The sequence below is a fragment of the Phocoena phocoena genome, chromosome 1 (assembly GCF_963924675.1).
Source record: "Phocoena phocoena chromosome 1, mPhoPho1.1, whole genome shotgun sequence".
In the NCBI taxonomy this organism is placed as follows: Eukaryota; Metazoa; Chordata; class Mammalia; order Artiodactyla; family Phocoenidae; genus Phocoena; species Phocoena phocoena.
This window is the reverse complement of record NC_089219.1, coordinates 9,470,446-9,491,425: the sequence shown is the minus strand read 5'-3', so window position 1 is coordinate 9,491,425 and position 20,980 is coordinate 9,470,446. Positions and strand designations below refer to the sequence as shown.

The 20,980-nt window shown below is 40.5% G+C and overlaps 1 protein-coding gene across 2 annotated transcripts in view; it reads right to left on the bottom strand.

The window, feature by feature from the left end:
* Positions 1–20,980, bottom strand: part of VPS13D (vacuolar protein sorting 13 homolog D) — a 239,477-nt gene that overhangs the window by 193,253 nt on the left and 25,244 nt on the right. For both annotated transcript variants that reach the window (XM_065885784.1, XM_065885795.1), the window contains exons 16-23: positions 20,691–20,821; positions 17,877–18,009; positions 13,575–15,788; positions 12,287–12,438; positions 8,578–9,609; positions 6,389–6,479; positions 4,472–4,598; positions 2,423–2,603 (exon numbers count right to left, since the gene is read on the bottom strand). In XM_065885784.1, coding sequence (XP_065741856.1) covers positions 2,423–2,603; positions 4,472–4,598; positions 6,389–6,479; positions 8,578–9,609; positions 12,287–12,438; positions 13,575–15,788; positions 17,877–18,009; positions 20,691–20,821 — 4,061 coding nt within the window. The remainder of the gene's footprint in view (positions 1–2,422; positions 2,604–4,471; positions 4,599–6,388; positions 6,480–8,577; positions 9,610–12,286; positions 12,439–13,574; positions 15,789–17,876; positions 18,010–20,690; positions 20,822–20,980) is intronic.

Genomic DNA, 20,980 nt, shown 5'->3' with positions numbered 1-20,980 from the left:
TTCATACTACAAGGACAGCACTGACCAGTTTACCAAAACCAGAAAACAGGCATTCTTTCCTTTTTAAGAAAAGAAAACAACAAACTAATATCTCTCAGGAAAATAGATACAAAATCCATAAGATATTGGAGCAAATCAAGAAAACTATAAAAGCATCCATAGGGCTTCCCTGGTGGCGCAGTGCTTGAGAGTCCACCTGCCGATGCAGGGGACGTGGGTTCGTGCCCCAGTCCTGGGAGATCCCACACGCCATGGAGCAGCTGGGCCCGTGAGCCATGGCCGCTGAGCCTGTGCCTCCGGAGCCTGTGCTCCGCAACGGGAAAGGCCACAACAGTTGAGAGGCCCATGTATCGCAAAAAAAAAAAAAAAGAAAGAAAGAAGCATCCACAGACAATAAAGAAGCAAATGAACATGGCTGTATTCTGTTGTAATAGCAAGTTGGCCAGTGGCTACCAGGATGCAGGGATTAGTGCTGGGAGACAATTAGCAAATGGACACAAGCAAATTTTTTTTTTTTTTTTTTTTTTTTATTTATTTTTTTTTTTGCGGTACACAGGCCTCTCACTGCTGTGGCCCTTCCCGCTGCAGAGCACAGGCTCCGGACATGCAGGCCCAGCAGCCATGGCTCACGGACCCAACCGCTCCGCGGCACGTGGGATCCTCCCGGACCAGGGCACGAACCCGCGTCCCCTGCATCGGCAGGTGGACTCCCAACCACTGCGCCACCAGGGAAGCCCGACACAAGCAAATTTAATGCCCTTTTTATAAAGGTCAAACAAGCAAAACAAAAGATACTGTATACAAAGTTTTCTTTTAATTTTAAAGGGACTAGTCGACCCAAAAATCAGGAGAGGGGTTACCTGAGGCATTAACAGAATGAGATAGGGAAGGACCACATGCAACAGTCTTAGTAATGTTTTAATTTTTATTTTGGTGGTGGGTTCATAGATGTTCCTTCTATTATCACACTTTGTAATTTATAAGCATGCTACAGATATTCTTTATATGTATCAAATACTAAATTGTTTTTTTTAAGTTTCTAAAGAGAGAAAAAAAGGTTACATACTCCGTAATTATAACCATGGAAACATGTATAGGGAAAAAAGAACATAAAACATACCTATGGTGCTAGAAAACTGATAAGATATCTTTTCCAGATTCCCTATAATTTGATTGTACTTTTATATTTAAAAATGAATACCTTCTCTATAACATACACAGGAAACCAGTAACATTGGTTGTTGCCAAGGACAGAAATTGGGTGGCTGAGGAAAAGTAATTGAGAAAGAGACTTTTCTCCAAATGTCCTTTTTTACTTTGATTCTGTACTAAAACAATATACAACATATTCAAAAATTTTTAATTTAAACTAAAACATAAAATTTTTAAGTGTTGCCATTATAAAGACTTAAATTTTAATCTTTTACCTAATAAAGCTTAAAAATAAATAAATAACAAGTTTTACAAAGAACTACATTGTAATTGTTTTCTGTGGTTCCCAAACTGTGTGCCAAGACACCACAGGAGGCTGCCTCACACTCACAGGTGCACTGCCAGGACATTTTAAATCTCTGAGGGAAACACATCATCTGTTAGACACTGCACAAACTACTAACTTGAGATGGTTTACACTCAATGTTAGATCATGCTACATTCCTTTCAATGATGTCACATCTTTGCAAAGCTGGGTCTTAAGCAGTTGCTGCTATAAAAAGCAAGTACCATGAGAAAATAAATGTGGAAAAGGAAATGGGGCTGTGATGTTCAACCTGATTCTAAGTGTGAGAAACTGTTCAGTGCCCAAGAGGCACATACATCCTACTAGGAAGGAATTACGGTTACTTAAAAATGAAACAAAAATCTCATTTTTCAGTTATGTGTTTTTTTTTCTAACAGCTACTAAGCTGTTGGACATATATACTTATTAAGCTGTTTAAACTTCATTACTTAGGAAATGGAAAGACCATTAGGTGTTTCTTTTGGCCTAGGATGTATCACGGAAAAAAGACATTAAAGGGAGCCATGAACTAAGAAGTTGGAGAACTATATCTGAAAAAAATCCTCTTTCTATAATAGAATAGATATGTTCTTTGGGACCACTTTCCAGAAGTAACCCCATTGAAGTTCTAAAAGGGACCTGAAGTCTTTAGTGTTATCCATAAACTTTATCTTTTTTAGAGCAAGCTGAAGCTAAACTTCAAAGGAAAGTTTAGCTTTCCTTTGATGAGTAAGGAACATAAGCTCTCTGATTACAGTAAGATTTCTGTAGATACTCAGCTACCTGGAGGACAGTAGTAAGCTTAAGATTACCTAACTACCTTCACCTTTTTCAGTGAAAGTTTCCAGATTTACCGCTAGAGATTTAAAAGTTCTACTGATCAGTCAAACTGGAAAAGCATCTTGGATCAATGACACTACCTACCGTCTGCCCCTCAATAGCAGCTCGCTGGCGCCCTAAGACATCCTGCAGCTGAGTGAAGTGCTGGATGAAGGCCACCACCTCCGCCTGGAAGCGCTGGGTGTGCACATACTGCACGGAGGCCATCTGGAGGCTCACTCGAATGTCGTACTCCCTCCGGAGCAGCGGGTCGGGCCGGCCATATCTAGGAGGAAGGGCAAAAATGTGACTCAGACAGCAGCAAGATGCAAATTAGTATTTGAAGAAAACTTGGGTTGACTTACGGGTTTCCCTAGAAAACAGCTTTATTAAAATGGAAATCCACCAATCAAGTTTTAGAAAGCGAACTCCAATAATTACTTCCTTTCTAAGCTCCCGCCATGTGTTGAGGATGTTAAATAAAAGTCTGGCGTGATGGCCAGGGCTATAAACAGGGGCACCGCTCTGGGTGCTGAACCCACTCATGACTCCAGAACTCACTCAGAAGCCACCTGTGGTTCAGACCTTTCCCCTGAGGCTCTTTTTCCCTGCCTTTAAGGAAAAATGACTATTCCTGCTCACTCTTCTAGCAAAGACTGTGACAATATGGGCTTGAAAGGTAATAAAAATAAGACCACAAAACAACTGGTAAAGAAAATTAGGCAACAGAACCAAAGTTTCTGGGGCAATCTGTCTTCTGGAAGCTGAAAGAAGTCTTCTTTTTACTTCAGTGAAATGCAAGCTAAAGAGTTTTAGCATCTACATTCACAGGTAAATTAGAAAACTTTTACAAATGGTTTTAAATTTAATGGAACATGATGCCATAATAATAAATTATTATACAGGACACAGTCACTGGGGAAAGAACTCGTATTAGGTGAGCACCTATTTTGTGTCAGGCAGAGAGTTAAGAGCATGACATTAATTATCTCATTTATTAGAGAACCATGCCACTGTGGTAGGTAACAGTGCAAACAAATCAATCTAAATTCTCAGAACAGTATGGTATACTTCCTCTGGAAAGGAAAGAAAAAGTTCTCAGACATCTTTAGGGACCATTTTTCTCAACTCTGGTTGAACATTAAAATCACTCTGGCAGGACTTCCCTGGTGGTCCAGTGGTTAAGACTCCATGCTTCCAATGCAGGGGGCGCGGGTTTGATTCCTGGTCAGGGAATTAAGATCCCACATGCTGTGCGGCACGGCCAAAAAATTTTTTTTTTTTTTTTTTTTTTTTGCGGTACACGGGCCTCTCACTGTTGTGGCCTCTCCCGTTGCGGAGCACAGGCCCCGGACGCGCAGGCTCAGCGGCCATGGCTCACGGGCCCAGCCGCTCCGCGGCATGTGGGATCTTCCCGGACCGGGGCACGAACCCGTGTCCCCTGCATCGGCAGGCGGACGCTCAACCACTGCGCCACCAGGGAAGCCCCAAAAAATTTTTTTAAATCACTTCGGCAAGTTTAAAAAAAAAAAAAAGAATACTACTTCAGACCAGAGTATCCGGGAGCAGAGCTGGATACCTATATTTTCTAACAGTTCCCTGAGAGGTTGAAAACCCAGGCTTTTAAACTTTCTGCTTTCTGAGAAAACCATTCTTTAATAACTACATAGGCTAAAAATGCCTTCTAAGTTCTAAAATTGAATATAGATTATGTTTGTACTGGGAAAAATGCGTAATGTAATTTAAAACCTGTATCTTCAACAACTTTCTCAGGCTGAAATCATTCCAGAACATTCAGAGCTAGATGGAAATTGATCTAACATAGTCCCCTCAATATTTCGATAGAAAAACTGATGCACGGAGATTAAGTGACTTGCTCAAAGTCACATAACAAGTTGGTGTGAAACCAGACTAATAATAATCATAATTATTTCAATCATACCCCATTTATTTATTAAGCCTGAGTCGCCCACTTCAATGCAGATCCATTGCATTGGACATATATAAATCAAGATTCCCCATAACTAGATCAAATCAATTTTACGTAAGATGTTACGATTTTTTAAAACTTTTCTTCATTGTTTAGCTGACAAGAATTTGAAACAAGCAGCAATTATGACAAAATGTTAAGTGAGAAAAAATCGGTATTTTTACTTGAAAGTCTGGAAGATGAGTGCTTCTTCCCCACTGGTAGTGAACCGTTCTCTATAGAGCTCTCCATGGGATGTAAGGTCACTCAGAGACAGGCTCCCAATGCTTCCCTGTAAGGCCAGGTCTCCTTCTAGGAATGTTAAAAATTAGAACACATTCTTATGTATCTTTTTTCTGTCACACACCTTAAATCTGCCTGAAACAAAAATTGATACACACATGCTTCAGACTTTACACCATTTAATAAAACAAAATTCAAAAGAAAATTTTCATATTCCTATACACCCAGAAAAATATTTTATGCACTATTGCAAATAGTCTCAATGGAGAAGTCCAAAGGGACTGAAACAATACTGCAGCATCACCCTTTAACACTTACAAGGGGGAAAAAGTTAAATGCACACACGATTTAAAGGATAAGACATTTACAAATACAGATAAAAATGTGATCTCTTCTGAGATCAGACCACTAATTAGAATTAGTGAAATATCATAAGGTCTATTTTGTACTACGGACAAAAGAATAAAGGAGGAGCTTCCCTGGTGGCGCAGTGGTTGACAGTCCGCCTGCCGATGCAGGGGACACGGTTCGTGCCCCGGTCCGGGAGGATCCCACATGCCATGGAGCGGCTGGGCCCGTGAGCCATGGCCGCTGAGCCTGCGCGTCCGGAGCCTGTGCTCCGCAACGGGAGAGGCCACAGCAGTGAGAGGCCCGCGTACCGCAAAAAAAAAAAAAAAAAAAGAATAAAGTAGGAAGTGTCAGAGATATGTTACTCGAGCATTAAAAAATGGGTTTTAGTGTGATTTAATTAAAAGGCAAAATTAATGAGACAGACACTGGAGACACAGATCTGAAACTACTCTGACATTACACAAGTAAAGCCCCTGGAAGGTGGGTAGAAGAAAGAAGAAATGTTGAAATGTGCACCTGAGGCGCAAACCTATATGAATCATTCTTAACATGGTGTGGATATTGAAAAGGAATATTCTGCACTGCTGCTTCTGTGAAACAAACTTTATCATCATAATTAGCATTACAGAACAATGACTGAGGTGTATATATTTGTCAGGCTAGTTCTGCGCCCAATGAACTGAAGACACATACTTATTTTTGAGCCCTAATGTCCTCTAACAAAAATACACAAGCTTCTCCCAATTCTAAAGACCCATCTCTTCTAGGAACCTTTTATAATTAATTTATACCAGGCATGAAATCTCAATTTTAGTTCATCCCGTCTCCAAAAGACATTCTTATTTTACTACAGAATCAACATTGGAGCTTTGTAATCTTCCTTATTTCATTACCAGTTGCTTAAAAAAGGAGCGGTATTTTATGCACACTGTAAATCCCTCTGATTTAGAACTTGATATAGCTCCTCTCTTGTGTGCTACTAGGAATTTCAACCTATGGAGTCCCATTAGAAAGAATGCTAGCTTTGCTACAATATCCCCCTGCCTAAACCACCCCCTATCGGTGGCTTCCCCTATGCATGGCAACAGACTGAACACGTGCCCTGGTTTCCCAGAGACGGCCCTGTTATATGCCTGTTTCCCAGCTGTAATTATGAATAATGCCCCCTTTCACTCCCCAAAATGTCCTAATTTTAGACAAAGAAATTACATAGTCACCCAGATAGTCTGTTTAAAAACACAGATAGGTGTCAGGACCCCATCCCAACCTAAAGAATCAGATTCCTGGGATGGGGAAGGAGTTGTGCCGACGTGTGCATTTCTAACGAGCTACCCAGATGATTCTGATCCACAGACCAGTATTGGGGCACCACCACCACAAATCATGGCCAGGCTAGTAACCACAACCAAGCCACTGAGCCACACCTTAAGCCAGTAAGGACAGTTAGATTTGTAAACAGGATGTTCAAACTCTTCCCAGATTTTGCAAGTCTGATTTTCCCCACTTACCAATCATTTCCAGGTGTGCCACTAATTTGGACACATTTGCTTTAGCAAGCTCACTGGTGGTCTTATTCAGCACGAGAGAGAGCGAATGAACCTAAGAACACAGAAGGTAAAGCAAGGCAAATATTACTGAGGGGAAAAAAGGTAACTTTCAGGCAAACAGCATCAAGAAAGATGCTGCAAGTCTCGGGAAATTTGAAGATAAAGCTTTTATTTTACTGATGCCATCTTCATTTCAGCTTTTCTTAGTCAGCTAAACCATAATAAGAGGAGAGAGCTGATAGGAAAGGAACTCTGTTGTTTCTTGGTATTTTTGGTTTTCAGGTTTTTGTGGGTTTTTTTGGCCTCGTCTATTCTTTGTTAGTGAAATGTTTTACATTATAAAACAATTTTTCCCCTTTTTGCATTCATCTCTAACATTGCACTATTTTGTTATCGCTCACACAGATTAAGTAAAGTTCACCCTAAGAAATTCGTCAAAGCAAAATGATAAATACACTTAATGTTTAACGTCTTTGGACAAGTATTTAATAGAAGCCCGTGGTGACCAACTGGGACTTCACTTAGGAACTACAATCCAAGATTTTCTTTCCCAGAGACAACTATAAATAGAAGAAAACCAAAATCCTCTGTCTTGGGAACAGCGTTCTCTGAAACAAAGAAATACTGTATTGTAATACTGTCATTTTAACCACAAAAAGGACTCTGTGTCTCTGATTTGTTGAGGCAGGTACCTCTGAGTGTTATCACTGGGGTGAGGCCCTGATTGAAGAGAAGGAAGGAGAGAAGAGGGGACGGAGAACAGATCAAACCCCCATTCACACACTCTGCTCCCGAGTGGCAGAGCCCAGCGATACTCACGCCTTTATCTTTCATGCCTACCACAAAGTAGGTGATCGGTACATGTCTGATGAATGGGGAAAAAATGGAAAAAGAAAAGAAAATAATAGAAGGAAAGGAAGGAGAAAAATCATGTGTAGGGGAAGGCAGAGAAAAAAGGAGAGAATTATTACAGATGGAGCAATGACCCTGCACCACAGAGGGTCCCCTTGCAGTAGTTTTTGGACATGGACAACAGAAGGAGCTCGAGGGAATGAGACCTTCATGAAGGGGGAAGTAAAAACACCTCTAGCCACTTAATCACCAAAATAATGTACGTAATGGGCCTAAAAATGCTCTGCTTAGAGGAATCCAGCTATCACCACCTGAGCCCACTCTTAGCATGGATCTTAGAGTCACCAGAAGTGGGACAACCGGATGTTGTAGACCTCCTGGTGTAACTCAATAGGAAGCACTCAGCACCACCTCTGAAGGGTGTTTACCAAAAAGTCGAACCTGAACCTGATCAAGTCTCTAGAGCTAACTTCCATTTCTAAAATAAGAGGATAAAAGAAGTCAAGTGGTACCATAAGGACACAAAGAGACAAATCCAGAGTGCGGGACACTCTAGGGGACACTAACCCAGTTTCTACAAGACAACTGCATGGGAGGAAAAGGTGGGGGGAAGTACCATTCACTGAATGGTCATCTCTGCCACACACGTGAGGAGGGCCTTACCTACATCATCTCATTGAATCCTCACAACCCAATGACATAGGCACCATTAAACACCCTACGTTTATTGATGAAAAACTTGAAGGAGAAAGAGGCTAAATAATTTGTCCCCAGCCACACAGCTGTATGGTTACAACAAAAATGCCAGGATTCAAATCTAGGCAAATCTGACATTCAAGACTTCATTTTTAACACCTGTACTGTTGCTCTCAATAAAAGCCAGTAATGTTCTGAGTGAGAGGGAGATGATGACAATAGGCACATTTTAAAGTAGCTACTATGTACTGGACATGTTGCCAGGTGCTTTACATAATTCCCTCATTTAGTTATCATAGTGAGATGATGGAAGATGAGGAAACAGAGGCTTAGAGAAGCTAAGTAATTCCAATGAACTATACAGCCCAAAGGAAAGACAAGAAGTTACTGAAACCATTTATTTCCCCTGCCTCCAGATGGGATTAATGCTAAAACCTTTTCTAAAATACGAATGTCTACCCTTTTGTAAGAGACATCCAGAAAACCATATAGCTCCCCTGCCAATAAGAAGAATTTTCTAGAGTAAATGTACAATGACAGCATTTAAGTAAAAAAGCCCACATTCATTCTTAGAACTTACGGGAGCCAAAGAGGACTGATACCTTGAGATCCAGTTTGGTGTTAACTGGATCCTGAAGTTCAGACTCTATTAAAGCGCTTGGCTCTGACTTCACGTTTTGTAGAATGTCCTCAGGCGGCACCTTCACTGCATGGTTGTCTGCAGTGGAGCCAATTCCAAAAAAATCTAGTATCATGACCCAGGTCTGCAGTGTGATCAGCACATCCAAGCAGTTAAAATCAACATCAATGCTCCGGTTAACTCGATTATAACTGGAAGAGAATTCTGGATGCTTCTTATCCACCAAGAATATATTGATATGGACCAAGGAATCATCAAATTTTCTCCTTCCAGCAAGTATCTTGGGCTCCTCTACTGTTGGAGAAGGAGGTGGGGTCAAGGGACAGTCCTTGTCCTGGACTTCCTTTTGCTTCTTCCGGGAGGCTGAAATGGGTCTCTGATACAGCTGAAAGACATTAGGAGCTTCTTCCATGTGGGAAGGGAGAGACCGAGGCATATCCGGATACTCCACGTTGGACACAGAAGGGCAAGACTGAGAGAGATACTCTTTTTGTGCTAAACTAGATGGCTTAGGGGCTCCCCGAGACACCATCAGGTTCTTATATTTGGAATCTGGATTTTTCTCCAATAAGTCTTCCATCAGCAGAGAGCGCAGGGCAATCTGAATGGATAAAGTCTGAGGATGGTCTTTACTGAATTCCACCTCAAAATCCTGAAATTTTAAGCTCACAAGACCTTGCGCCCCCAAAGTCAGATCTCCACTTAGCTGAACTTGAAGCTCTGATATACAGAAGTTGGCTTGAATCTGGGTAAAAGATTTGACTTCCTTAAAAGACAAGGACTTTTGAGAAGAGTTAGAAAGGCTGCAGTGGCTGAACAATCCGTTCTCCTTCCTTTCAACGGAAGGTTCTCCACAGGCACCGAGGGAAGGCAGAGGAGAGTTAGGGCAAGGTGAGGAGGTGGCACTGACTGGAAGCTTATTCAGGTCTTCACTGTACACAAGATTGTCCAGAGTTTGTAAAACCTGCTCATATACATGCTTTGCTAACACCACCTGTATTCAAAGAGAAAAATTCAGTTATTCTGCTACTGTCATCAACTGCACTCATATGCACTGCCCACTAATTTTTTATGGCTTTCCCCGAGAAGTTGTAACTTAGGTGACAGCAAGGACTATCTCTTTTGTTTCTTTTCTGTCCTTACCTCTCTGTGACCCGTATCTATTCACAAGGCCCTCCCCAAGTACCTCACAGAATAATCTACACACAATAAATGTTCAATAAGTGCTATTAACTGTAGGCCTGAATCAGCAAAACACTTTCTAACCCCAAAAAACAACCTCAAAAATTGAAGGGAATACTGCCAAAAGTCTAATGTGGTTATACCTTAGGACTGAGAAACAAGACTCATGGTTCTAAAACTCACTGATCATCACCAATTAGTATAACAACCTAAGCTTAGTACAGCTGATCAAACAGTACTTTTTAATGATAGTAATGATAATGATGCAGATCCATGATTACTTGTTACTCCCTTCCTTTGTTTTTAATTACAATTTCTTAATAAAACTGTTTTCAGGGAAGTTTTTTATTTACTGAAGGATAATTTTTTAACAGAGGCATTCCAAACAGATACAGAAAAAACAGAATTAGAAGGTGATCATTTTGTAGCCCCTAAATAAATAACGTATCCCACCACAGTTATCAGTGAATAAGACCTTACACGAGTGACTGACAGGGAATTTTACGATGGAGGGATCAGCTTCCTGCCACCTGAACACAGTCAACAATTTTGGCATCACTAATGTCAATCAGACATTACGTGCCTCCTGATATCATATAACATAAAGTACACTGCACCACCTTTGAAGTGTTCTGGCCAAAAAAAACAGTCCTGAATCCAGTTAAACCTGCAGAGTTAACTTACAATTTACAGAAAATGGGGGGGACAAGTTCAGTGACACCACAAACTAACGGCCAAATCCGGACTGTGGGACATTGCGCAGGACAACTGACCTAGTTTTCCCAACAAAATAATGTCATGGGGTGAAAAAAATGAGAGGGAAACTAAATGAATAGAGACCCACAAGTTGTACCATCCAAATGCAATGTACAGACCTTGTCTGGATCCTGATTCAAACAAACCAAAAGTGAAAAGACGTTTTTGAAACTATCAAAAATGTCTCTGAAATCTGAAAATGGATTAAAATTCAGATGACACCAAGGAATCTTCATTAATTTTGTAAGGCATGATAATACCATTATAATTATTTTTTTAAATGCACATAGTTTGTAGTGATACATTCCAAATATATAGGGTTAAAAATGGCATGAGGTCTGGGATTTGCCTTAAAATATTTCCCCAAAGGAAAATAAGAATGGACGAGACACATGTGGCAAAATCTTGGTAACTGCTGAATCTGAGTGATGGGTATATGAGGTTTATTAGACAATTCTACTTTTGTCTATTTTTAAAATCTTTCATAATAAAATATTTTTTCATTATTTAAATTACTAAATTATTTTAAAGAATTATTTAAAATAATTTTTTAAGATTTTCATCAAAAACAACAGTAAGGGGTTTCCCTGGTGGCGCAGTGGTTGAGAGTCCGCCTGCCGATGTAGGGGACACGGGTTCGTGCCCCGGTCCGGGAAGATCCCACATGCCGCGGAGCGGCTGGGCCCGTGAGCCACGGCCGCTGGGCCTGCGCATCCGGAGCGTGTGCTCCGCAACGGGAGAGGCCACAACAGTGAGAGGCCCGCGCACCGCAAAAAAAAAAAACAACAGTAAGTCGATGGTAACCATAAGATAATAAGTCAATATAATCCAACAGAATTCACATTATGTGCTATATTTAAGCTGAAATATTCATCCTAAGTAACCACCACTGATGAGGCAAAAGTTTAAAAGAGAAAAAGGAAAAACCCTAGAAGCCAAAAAGGAAAAGCTTTGGGGAAAGTTCTCTCACCCAGAGACCCTTATCTAGGAACCACTGATGTCAAAAAGTATGTATGTTCTGTTAACAGCACTCCTGGGTTACTCCAGAGCAACTGCCAGACAGACTAGTAACCAAATACTGCCCAAGGCCAGGGTCCACTGTCCTAAGATCCTGCCTGTCCTTGCTGTTTTATAATGTTATGCTTTTTGCTCTCATGCCTGTGAAAGCAGGAAAAATGACACTTTCGAAGGAAAAAGGATGACAGGTGTATACACACATACACCACACACACACACACACACACACACACACACACAGCGCCCCGGACCATTTCATTTCAATGAGGGGCAAGACTAATTCTCCCTTGAAGGGATCTGTCAACAGCTCAGATAATCACATTGTTTTACAGGCTGGGCCAAATGTGTCAGAAGTGTGACAAGAATTATAACCTTCTGGGAAAGAGAGACTGACTTTTTAAGCAATAATTTTCCTCGTTTCTTAATGGCAATGGAATTAAGGATTTGCCCTCTTCCTCTACATAATTCGCCCCTCTCCACATGAAGAAGGCTAACAAGACTGATTCCCCAGTGATAGAAGGACATGATACAAGGATTCCATGGTTCATTGGAAGAAGTTATTGACAATAATATGAATAATATCTCTTTGAATTTATATATTTTCCTTCCAACATTTTATATATACAAAATATAAATATAACATACGTATATAATATAAATGTAAAATAATTACATAATTTCAACTGTCCTGACATAAAAATCAATAACGTGTTTACCTGCACCGGATTGACAAATTTTCCTTCTATCTTCATGATGCTAGAAGTTCCCAGGTCATCTGGACTAAGGGAGAAAGTCAATTCAGATTCTCTCTCTACAGGGATCTTCTCCAGTTTAAACTGAATGGTCGTGTTGTTCAGGATGTGAAAAGCTGGCATAAAAGAGAGGAAATGACAGACTGGAAACATTCATATTTACTGCGTTCCTGCTGATTAAGTAGAGCGTGTATAGAACAAAGCCCAGGAGTTGCTCCTAGACCAGGAGGGCAGGTTAGCCTGGCACCTGGGGTCTATGACTGAATACAAACTTTGGTAATTATCCCAAGACCAAAACTCATAGCAAGCAGAGGTATAAGATAAATTTATACCCAAAAAGTAACAGTTATTTTCATGACATGCTCCACTTGGTGGCTTCAAAATATGGTGCAGTGAACATTAACCCAGGCCAGGGTCCATGTTAAGCTTCTCTTAACCTCCCAAGCTGGCATTTTCCAAACCAAATTGCTCATCCATGTCCAGCTTTAGATTGATCCCTCTTATTGGACCTAAGTCAGAATCACAGACAATATAAGGTTCTAAGTAAACAACTTCTAACCCAAGCAGAGAAAGCAATCTTTTGGTAAGTATGTAAATCAATCGGTGAACACAGCTGAGAACCATAGGAGAAGTTCTCAAAGGCATTAATTTCTTCACCAATGAATAAGGCCGTCTAGGGCTTACCTGATTCCTGTGGATGCCAAGACTATTAATAGATTGAACTGTTCGGTTTTAGCAGATCAGATCGAGAACACAAACTGGCATTTTATTCCTAAAACCCTGGACCAAACCATTACAGAAGATGACAGGATACTCAAAGGAGAACATAACATCCAGAGACTAAGTTTCATATTCTATTTCTGTCAATCCCTCCAGCTGCCTTAGACTACGATATTTAACTAGGAAAGATCTACAGCTTAGGAATGAAAAAAATCAGATGCATTTGACCAAATTACATAATACTCTAACAGAATCCACCCACTGAATCCCTGTGAATGAACACTCACCCAATAGGTCCACTTAAAAAAAAAAAAAATCTTATTTTGCCAAATATGGTAATCAATGGAAAAAGTTGCAAACATACCAACCTAATATGAAGCATTCTAATAAAATTCTATTTTGATTTCTTAAATATTAACCAGGGATAATTCTAAAAGAAAGGTTTTTGTAGTTATTTTAAGCCAAGTACTATCTACACGAGCTGGGTTTGGAATCTTTAAACAAAATGAGACAAAAGATACACACTCCTCACCTTGACCTCTATGCAAAGATTCAAAGAAATCATGTCGAGTGAAATGAGCTTCCTCTTGACTATTGGCACTGGCAGACCCAGAAGGAGGGCAAAACGCCCGGCTCACTTCAGGCCCAGGGCCCTCTCTGCCTGCCAACTGGGTACAATTCAAAGAATATAATTTAATGTCTTTGATTTCCACTTGCAGACGGTCACTTCTGGATTCATCATCTCCTGCTACAAAATTCTGGATGAATATCTGTCCCAAGTGTCCTACCAACAACTCAGGACTCCCAGGTTTCCGAGGGATAGAAACAACTGGTGATTCAATGTTTATGTTCAAGATTAGCTTTACAGTGTCGGAATGAGATGCACCTAGGCCAAACCCATATGTTTCATTTTCTTCTAAGATAAAGGATTCCCGGGCCTTCCTTGGAGTTTCAAAGAGTGATACCATCTCAGTGTACTCGGCCGTCTTGGTGGCTAGGACTGTGGTGACTTTGGTGGCTGCGCTTTTCAGCATATTTCGAAAATTTTCTTCCAGCTCATCCATGGACAATGTCAACTCCTTCAAAAATTTAGCAGAGTGGTTGTAATGCAAGGAAGCCATCTTGAGGTTGAGAAAACATTCCTGTTTAAATTTCTCAACAAAGGTGAAACTCAGAGCTTCAGTGAGGGCTGCATCTTCCATTCTGACAAATACAGATTCAAAGTAGCCAATATCACTGATGATATTTTCATAGCCTATGGAATTCCCAATGCTGACAACATATTGGTTCTTAACATTCTCCTGTGTTAAATCCATAAGCTGCAAACAGCCAAGAGAACCGTTCATGTCAAATGTGCTGCCCATGGAGACGTTAACTTTGGTGCCACCTATACTTGCCGTTGCAATTTTTCTGCCATATTTCTCTCCATTTGCCATTCCCACTGTCCGAAGGAGCAGCAGGTTAAGTCTGTGGATTTCCACTGCAACCTCGGTGTTTTGTTCATATGTAGATTGGTAAGTTCCTTGTTCCCTAAAGCTTCTTTCGAAATCAGTCATTAAAGGTTGAGGACTCAAATCATCTTTTTCCTTGGGAAAGGATTTTTGAAGAAAACCAATCAGCTCCACAATTGTCTCTGGATTTAGGATGATATCCAAATTATTCACCTGTAACGAAACCACCTGAAGAGTGCTGTCCAAATTCATCGATGGGCACTCTGAACTCACAAACTGATACTCCAGTTTTATGAGGGACTCTTGTTCTTTGGTGAGAATTCTGTCAAGAGAAACACCAGTGGCTGATCGGTCGTTCAGTGTGGCAGTATTAGTGAGGTGGGCCACGTTGGGTCCAGAGACAGGAGACTGGGCTCTGCTATCCCGGAGGCTTCCTGTTGGGATATCAAAGCTCAAGTTCTTATGAGAGGCCATCAAAAGGTCAAAATCAGCACCATATGTCTGCATGGTGTCCACCAGCAGCAAACCATGAACAGTGAGGGAGACTTCGGCATCATAAGGCCTCTTCACAAAGTGAGCGTTGGTACCAAATACCTTGAGCACAGAAATGTACCGGCCGTCGCTCTCAACACCAAGCTGCATGCAGTTCACTTTAAATTCAGCCAGGAGGAGCTGTGACTCCACCAGAACCTCCCGGGTATGCTGCTCCAACACCACGATGCTCTGGGTTAAATTCATCACCGAGTCTTGCAAACTTCCCCGCTGTCCCCCTTGGGGAAAAATCTTCTCTTTAATCTGAGTGTCAAAAGTCTTCATTTCTGGGGTGGTCAGGAGAGCAAAGCAATTCTTTAGAGCAGATATTTTATCTTCATTGATGTGGATCTTTAGGTCTGGTAGGCTGCCTGATAGCACGGCTCCGGGGTACTTGGGATCTGAAGTATAAATCAACCGGCGTTCTAACTGTAGGTGAACGTTGAATTTCTCGACCACATGGGTCGGTCCCACATCAATATCCTGGACATGCTTCCAGTTGTCCTTCACTCGTCCAACCATGATCTGGAGGTCCAGAAAGGACAGCGAGTACCTCTCATACATCTTCGTGCTCATTAAATGTGCTTGAAGCTGCTCTTCACTGAATTCAACTCCAGAAAATGGAGGTGTTTTCTCCCTATTACTGCTGTTTGTCTCGGGAGGTGGGGTGTTAGGAGGTGTGGCAAGAGGGGTCTTATATTCGTCATCACTAAACTGATTCTCTTCAGATGCTGACCCATCCCCACTCTTCCTCTTGGAGTCATCTGCAGATGAAAAAAGAGAAGATTCGAAGTATATGTCTGCTCTTTCCTTCCTCTTCCCTTTAATGTAAGAATTAAGAGAAGTAGAGAATCAACCACCCCAATTTAAAAAATAAATGGATGAAAACTCCAAGCATTATATTCTGTATTTACCATTTATTCAGCATAAACTTATCTACTGATTTGGAAATCAAAACACAAAGAGTAGAAGTGTACGAACATGAGAAAAGATGGAGACCTGCTAACGTAAGGACATATGTCAGGGTGCAGAAGCCAACAACCTGCTGCCCGAAACTGCCCCCGCCCCCAATCTGAGCTGCACTGCGTGAGCTGCCATCACCAACCCCTCTTATGGCACTCTCCATATTTGTTTACTTTTTCCTGTATTCATCTATGTGTACACTTTGTCCCCTCCCCCCACTAGAATGTTCTAAAAGAAGAGGTCTCCTCTACCTTCCTCAACACAATACCCCTAGTGCCTAGATCAATGCTTGGCAAGCAGCAACTGCTCGATATGTCATGTTCTAGCCCCAGAATTCACACTCTTAACCCCCCTCTCTTCTGCACCCAAGCAGTGCCGAGACAACAAAAACACATTGCTGGGTTTGCTATGTTTCTATTCCATGTTTGTGTTTTATAAATTCAAGTAGGTGCTTTCTGTGGTTGTGTGATCCTTTTCTTCAGATACAATTCCCTTTTCACATTCCCCTTACGGCCAAACTTTTCCACTCCAGCTCAAATCCTCTACCCTCTTCTCCTCTTCTGATATTTCAGTAAAATAGGATAAGGCTGAGATTGTTTGATAAGCTTCCTCAATCTCTTTTATCCAATGAATCCTCTCTTTCCTCCCTCCCATCTCAAGGTGAACAATGACTATTTTTTGGATCTAATAATAGTAATGAAATTACCTTCCAGGAGTCTTTCTATATATGTCCCTAATATCCCTAAATAGATTAAATCTCTATTCCAGAAATTATGTACTGAGAAATAAAATTTATTAAAATACAAAACCTTACACAAGAAATACAATTAAAAACCACAGTGAGATACTACTACACAGTCATAAAAATGGCTGTAATCCAAAAGACAGATAATAACAAACGTTGACGAGGATATAGAGAAACTGGAACTCTCGTAATGCTGGTGAGACAGTAAAAAGGTGCAGCCATTTTACAATCTGGCAGTTCCTCAAAATGTTAAACACAGAGCTGCCATATGACCCAGCAATTCTACACTGAAACAAACCCCAAAGACTGAAAATATACGTCTACACAAAAGCCTATACATTAATGTTCATACCAGCACAACTCACAATAGCCAAAAAGTGGAAACCCAAATGTCCACCAACTGATAAATGGATAAAAAAATGTAGTATATTCATACAAGGGAACATTATTCAGTCACAAATAGGAATGAAGTATTGGTACAGGCTACAACATGGATAAACCTTGAAAACACTATGACAAGTGAAAGAAGTCAGACATAAAAGACCATGTGTTATATGACTCTATTCACGTGAACTGTTCAGAATAGGCAAATCCATAGGGATAGAAAGATTGGTGGTTAGCAAGGGCTCGGAGAGCTGGTAATGGAGAATAACTGCTTATGGATTTAGACTGTCTTCTTGGGAATGATGAAAATGTTCTGGAATTAGATAACAGTGAGAGTTGCACAATTTTACCAACATACAAAAAACAACTGAATTCTACATTTTCAAATGTATCTCAATAAAGCTATTATTAAAAAAGTAACACGTGGGCTTCCCTGCTGGCACAGTGGTTGAGAGTCCGCCTGCCGATGCAGGGGACATGGGTTCGTGCCCCGGTTCAGGAAGACCGCACATGCCACAGAGCGGCTGAGCCCGTGAGCCATGGCCTCTGAGCCTGCGCGTCCGGAGCCTGTGCTCCACAACGGGAGAGGCCACAGCAGTGAGAGGCCCGCGTACCGCCAAAAAAAAAAAAAAAAAAGTAACAAGTGAACTCTGTTGTTACAAAATGTTAAATACCTCTCTTTTTAAGCTTTACTTAGTTTAGCACAGAGACACATCAATCTACCACGACATGTCTTCATTACTTCACACTCACACTGTACCTTGGGTATTGGTCAAGAGCATTCTGCCTAGATCCACAACAACCAACACGGGATTCTTGAATTTGAAATCATCAGGAAATATCACCTGAGGGGCAGAAATGTCTAGTCGCACAGTCCACCGTTTACTCTCCTCCTGTAAAAATAAAACAAATGACGATTAAATAACCTTGAACTGCAACTGCTGACAGTGGGCAGCTTTATCAGCTAGGGCTCAAGCCTTCCAGAAAGCCACACTAGGGTCACAGGATGACATAATGGTCTCTGATATTAAAGCAAAATGTTTAAAACAAAAGTGGATCCAAATGTTTAACAATTTGAGACATTACCACAGGCAAATGTCTGAAGTGGGAGAAAAAAATTGGCAAATTACTGGTTTGGTGGGTTGTTTGCTCTTTGATTTTGATGATCAGTGGTTTAAGAAAGGTCTGATTTCTAAATGTACAGGACTTAATACTTTAAAGTATTATAGAAGTTATACAATTCAAATAAAAGTAGAAATCCAAATACTTTTATTTATTCATGGATATTGCTAACCATGAACTTTCAGGCCAAAATACCTTACTGAAAAACATAAGCTTTGACATTTGAAATATAAAAAATAGACCAATTCATGAATTTGTTAACAGTTCTTCCCTGTGACTAAAATTAGCTAATTTATATAAATGCTATCAAAAAAAGCTGTATGTAGTAAAAAGCTAATTTATATAATTATACATAGTAAAAGCTACATGTAGTAAATTATATGTAGTAAAAGCTGATTTATATAAATGTGATCAAAAAGAAACCTCTTGGTCTAAGATAATCAGAAGGTACTAAATGTTGTAATTTGTGCCAAAACACTAGCAAAAACAGAACACAGGAAAAACTCTCTGCCCCTCACTACTTACCCCTAAACATTTTCCTCTGAACACTGCTGCCATGCCTTACACTCCCAGCTGGCTCTGCACCTTCCAAAGAAGCCACACTGACTGCTCCACCTACTGCTGCATCTCGGCAGCACACCTCCAGGCCACAGGGTCAGAAACCCAGTTATTTTCTTGTTTTGGTTTTTTTGGGTTTATTTTTAAATTTTTATTGGAGTATAGTTGATTTAAAATATTGTATTAGTTTCAGGTGTACAGCAAAGTGAATCAGTTATATACATGTATCCACTCTTTTTCGGATTCTTTTCCCATATGGGTCATTACAGAGTACTGAGTAGAGTTCCCTCTGCTATACAGTAGGTCTTATTTATCTATTTTATATATAGTAGTGCGTATGTGTCAATCCCAATCTCCCAATTTATCCCTCTCCCCTACCTTTCCCCCCTGGTAACCATGTTTGTTTTCTACATCTGTAACTCTATTTCTGTTTTGTAAATAAGTTCTTTTGTACCATTTTTTTAGATTCCGCATATAAGTGATATTATATGATATTTGTCTTTGTCTTACTTCACTCAGTATGACAATCTCTAGGTCCATCCACATTGCTGCAAATGGCACTATTTCATTCTTTTTTATGACTGAGTAATATTCCATCATATATACGTACCACATCTTCTTTATCCACTCCTCTATCGATGGACATTTAGGTTGCTTCCATGCTGTGACTATTGTAAACAGCACTGCAATGAACACTGGGGTGCACGTATCTTTCCGAATTATGGTTTTCTCCAGATATATGCCCAGGAGTGGTATTGCTGGATCATATGGCATCTCTATTTTTAGTTTATTAAGGAACCTCCATACTGTTCTCCATAATGGTTGTACCAATTTACATTCCCACCAACAGTGTAGAGGGTTCCCTTTTCTCCACACCCTCTCCAGCATTTACTGTTTGTAGACTTTTTTGATGATGGCCATTCTGACTGGTGTGAGGTGATCCTTCACTGTAGTTTTGATTTGCATTTCTCTAATAATTAGTGATGTTTAGCATCTTTCCATGTGCTTTTTGGCCATCTGTATGTCTTCTTAGGAGAAATGTCTATTTAGATCTCCCACCCATTTTTTGATTGGGTTGTTCCTTTTTTTGATATTGAACTCCATGAGCTGTTTGTATATTTTGGAGATTAATCCCTTGTTCACTTCATTTGCAAATATTTTCTCCTATTCTGTGGGTGGTCTTTTCGTTTTGTTTATGGTTTCCTTTGCTGTGCAAAAGCTTTTTAGTTTAATTAGGTCCCATTTGTTTATTTTTGGTTTTATTTTCATTACTCTAGGAGGTGGATCAAAAAAGATATTGCTGCGATTTATGTCAGAGTGTTCTGCCTATGTTTTCCTCTAAGAGTTTTATAGTGTCCAGTCTTACATTTAGGTCTTTAAGCCACTTTGAGTTTATTTGTGTGTCTGGTGTTCAGAAACCCAGTTTTGCTGGACTGTTGAGATGGCTCTGGGCTCCCCCTTTCTACTTACGGCATCCTCGTGTCAGCTGGTCACTTAGCATCACAAAGTGACCATCCTTCCCAGGAATTAAAACTGGGGCATCATTCCAATTGTTTTTCTTCTGCTAACAGTACATGAAAGGGGGTGTTCTTAAGTGAAATATTTACAAAATGTCAGGTATAGAAAACGGAACAAAGATGAGTCTGGAGAGTGTTCCAAGATGGGTAAAAGGAAGAAATATGATCTCGTCTCAGTCATTTGTTTTTATTTATTAAACCCTGACTGTACAAGACATGGGATTTTATTTTTTGCTAACTGATAAGTACTTCCTAGATTCAGTTCACTTAATCAGTATAATTGATACAAGCATGTCTATCTATGTAAGTAAAGAACTTAGAAAAAACACCTTCCTCTTCCCCGCCCCCCAAAAAGAGTATTTACTACTCCTACTTACAATGAAATCACCCACTAGCAAACGATCAAGAGTTTGTCGGATTTCCGCCTTGGTCTGCATCTTCAGTCTGTTATATTGTCTTCGGGCAGCTTCAGCCACTCTCAACTCAAGTTCAGACTGATAACCAAAACCTGCAAGACGGGAAATATACAGGAGAGTCAGAATTTTCAAATGGCTGGGTGAAAGAAAGCACTGCAACTTCTATTCTCACCAGGGATTTCCAGCAAAGCTAGAACACAGTCTGTACAACAACAGTTCCTTACTCCAGCCTGACCTGGTGCCATACAGGG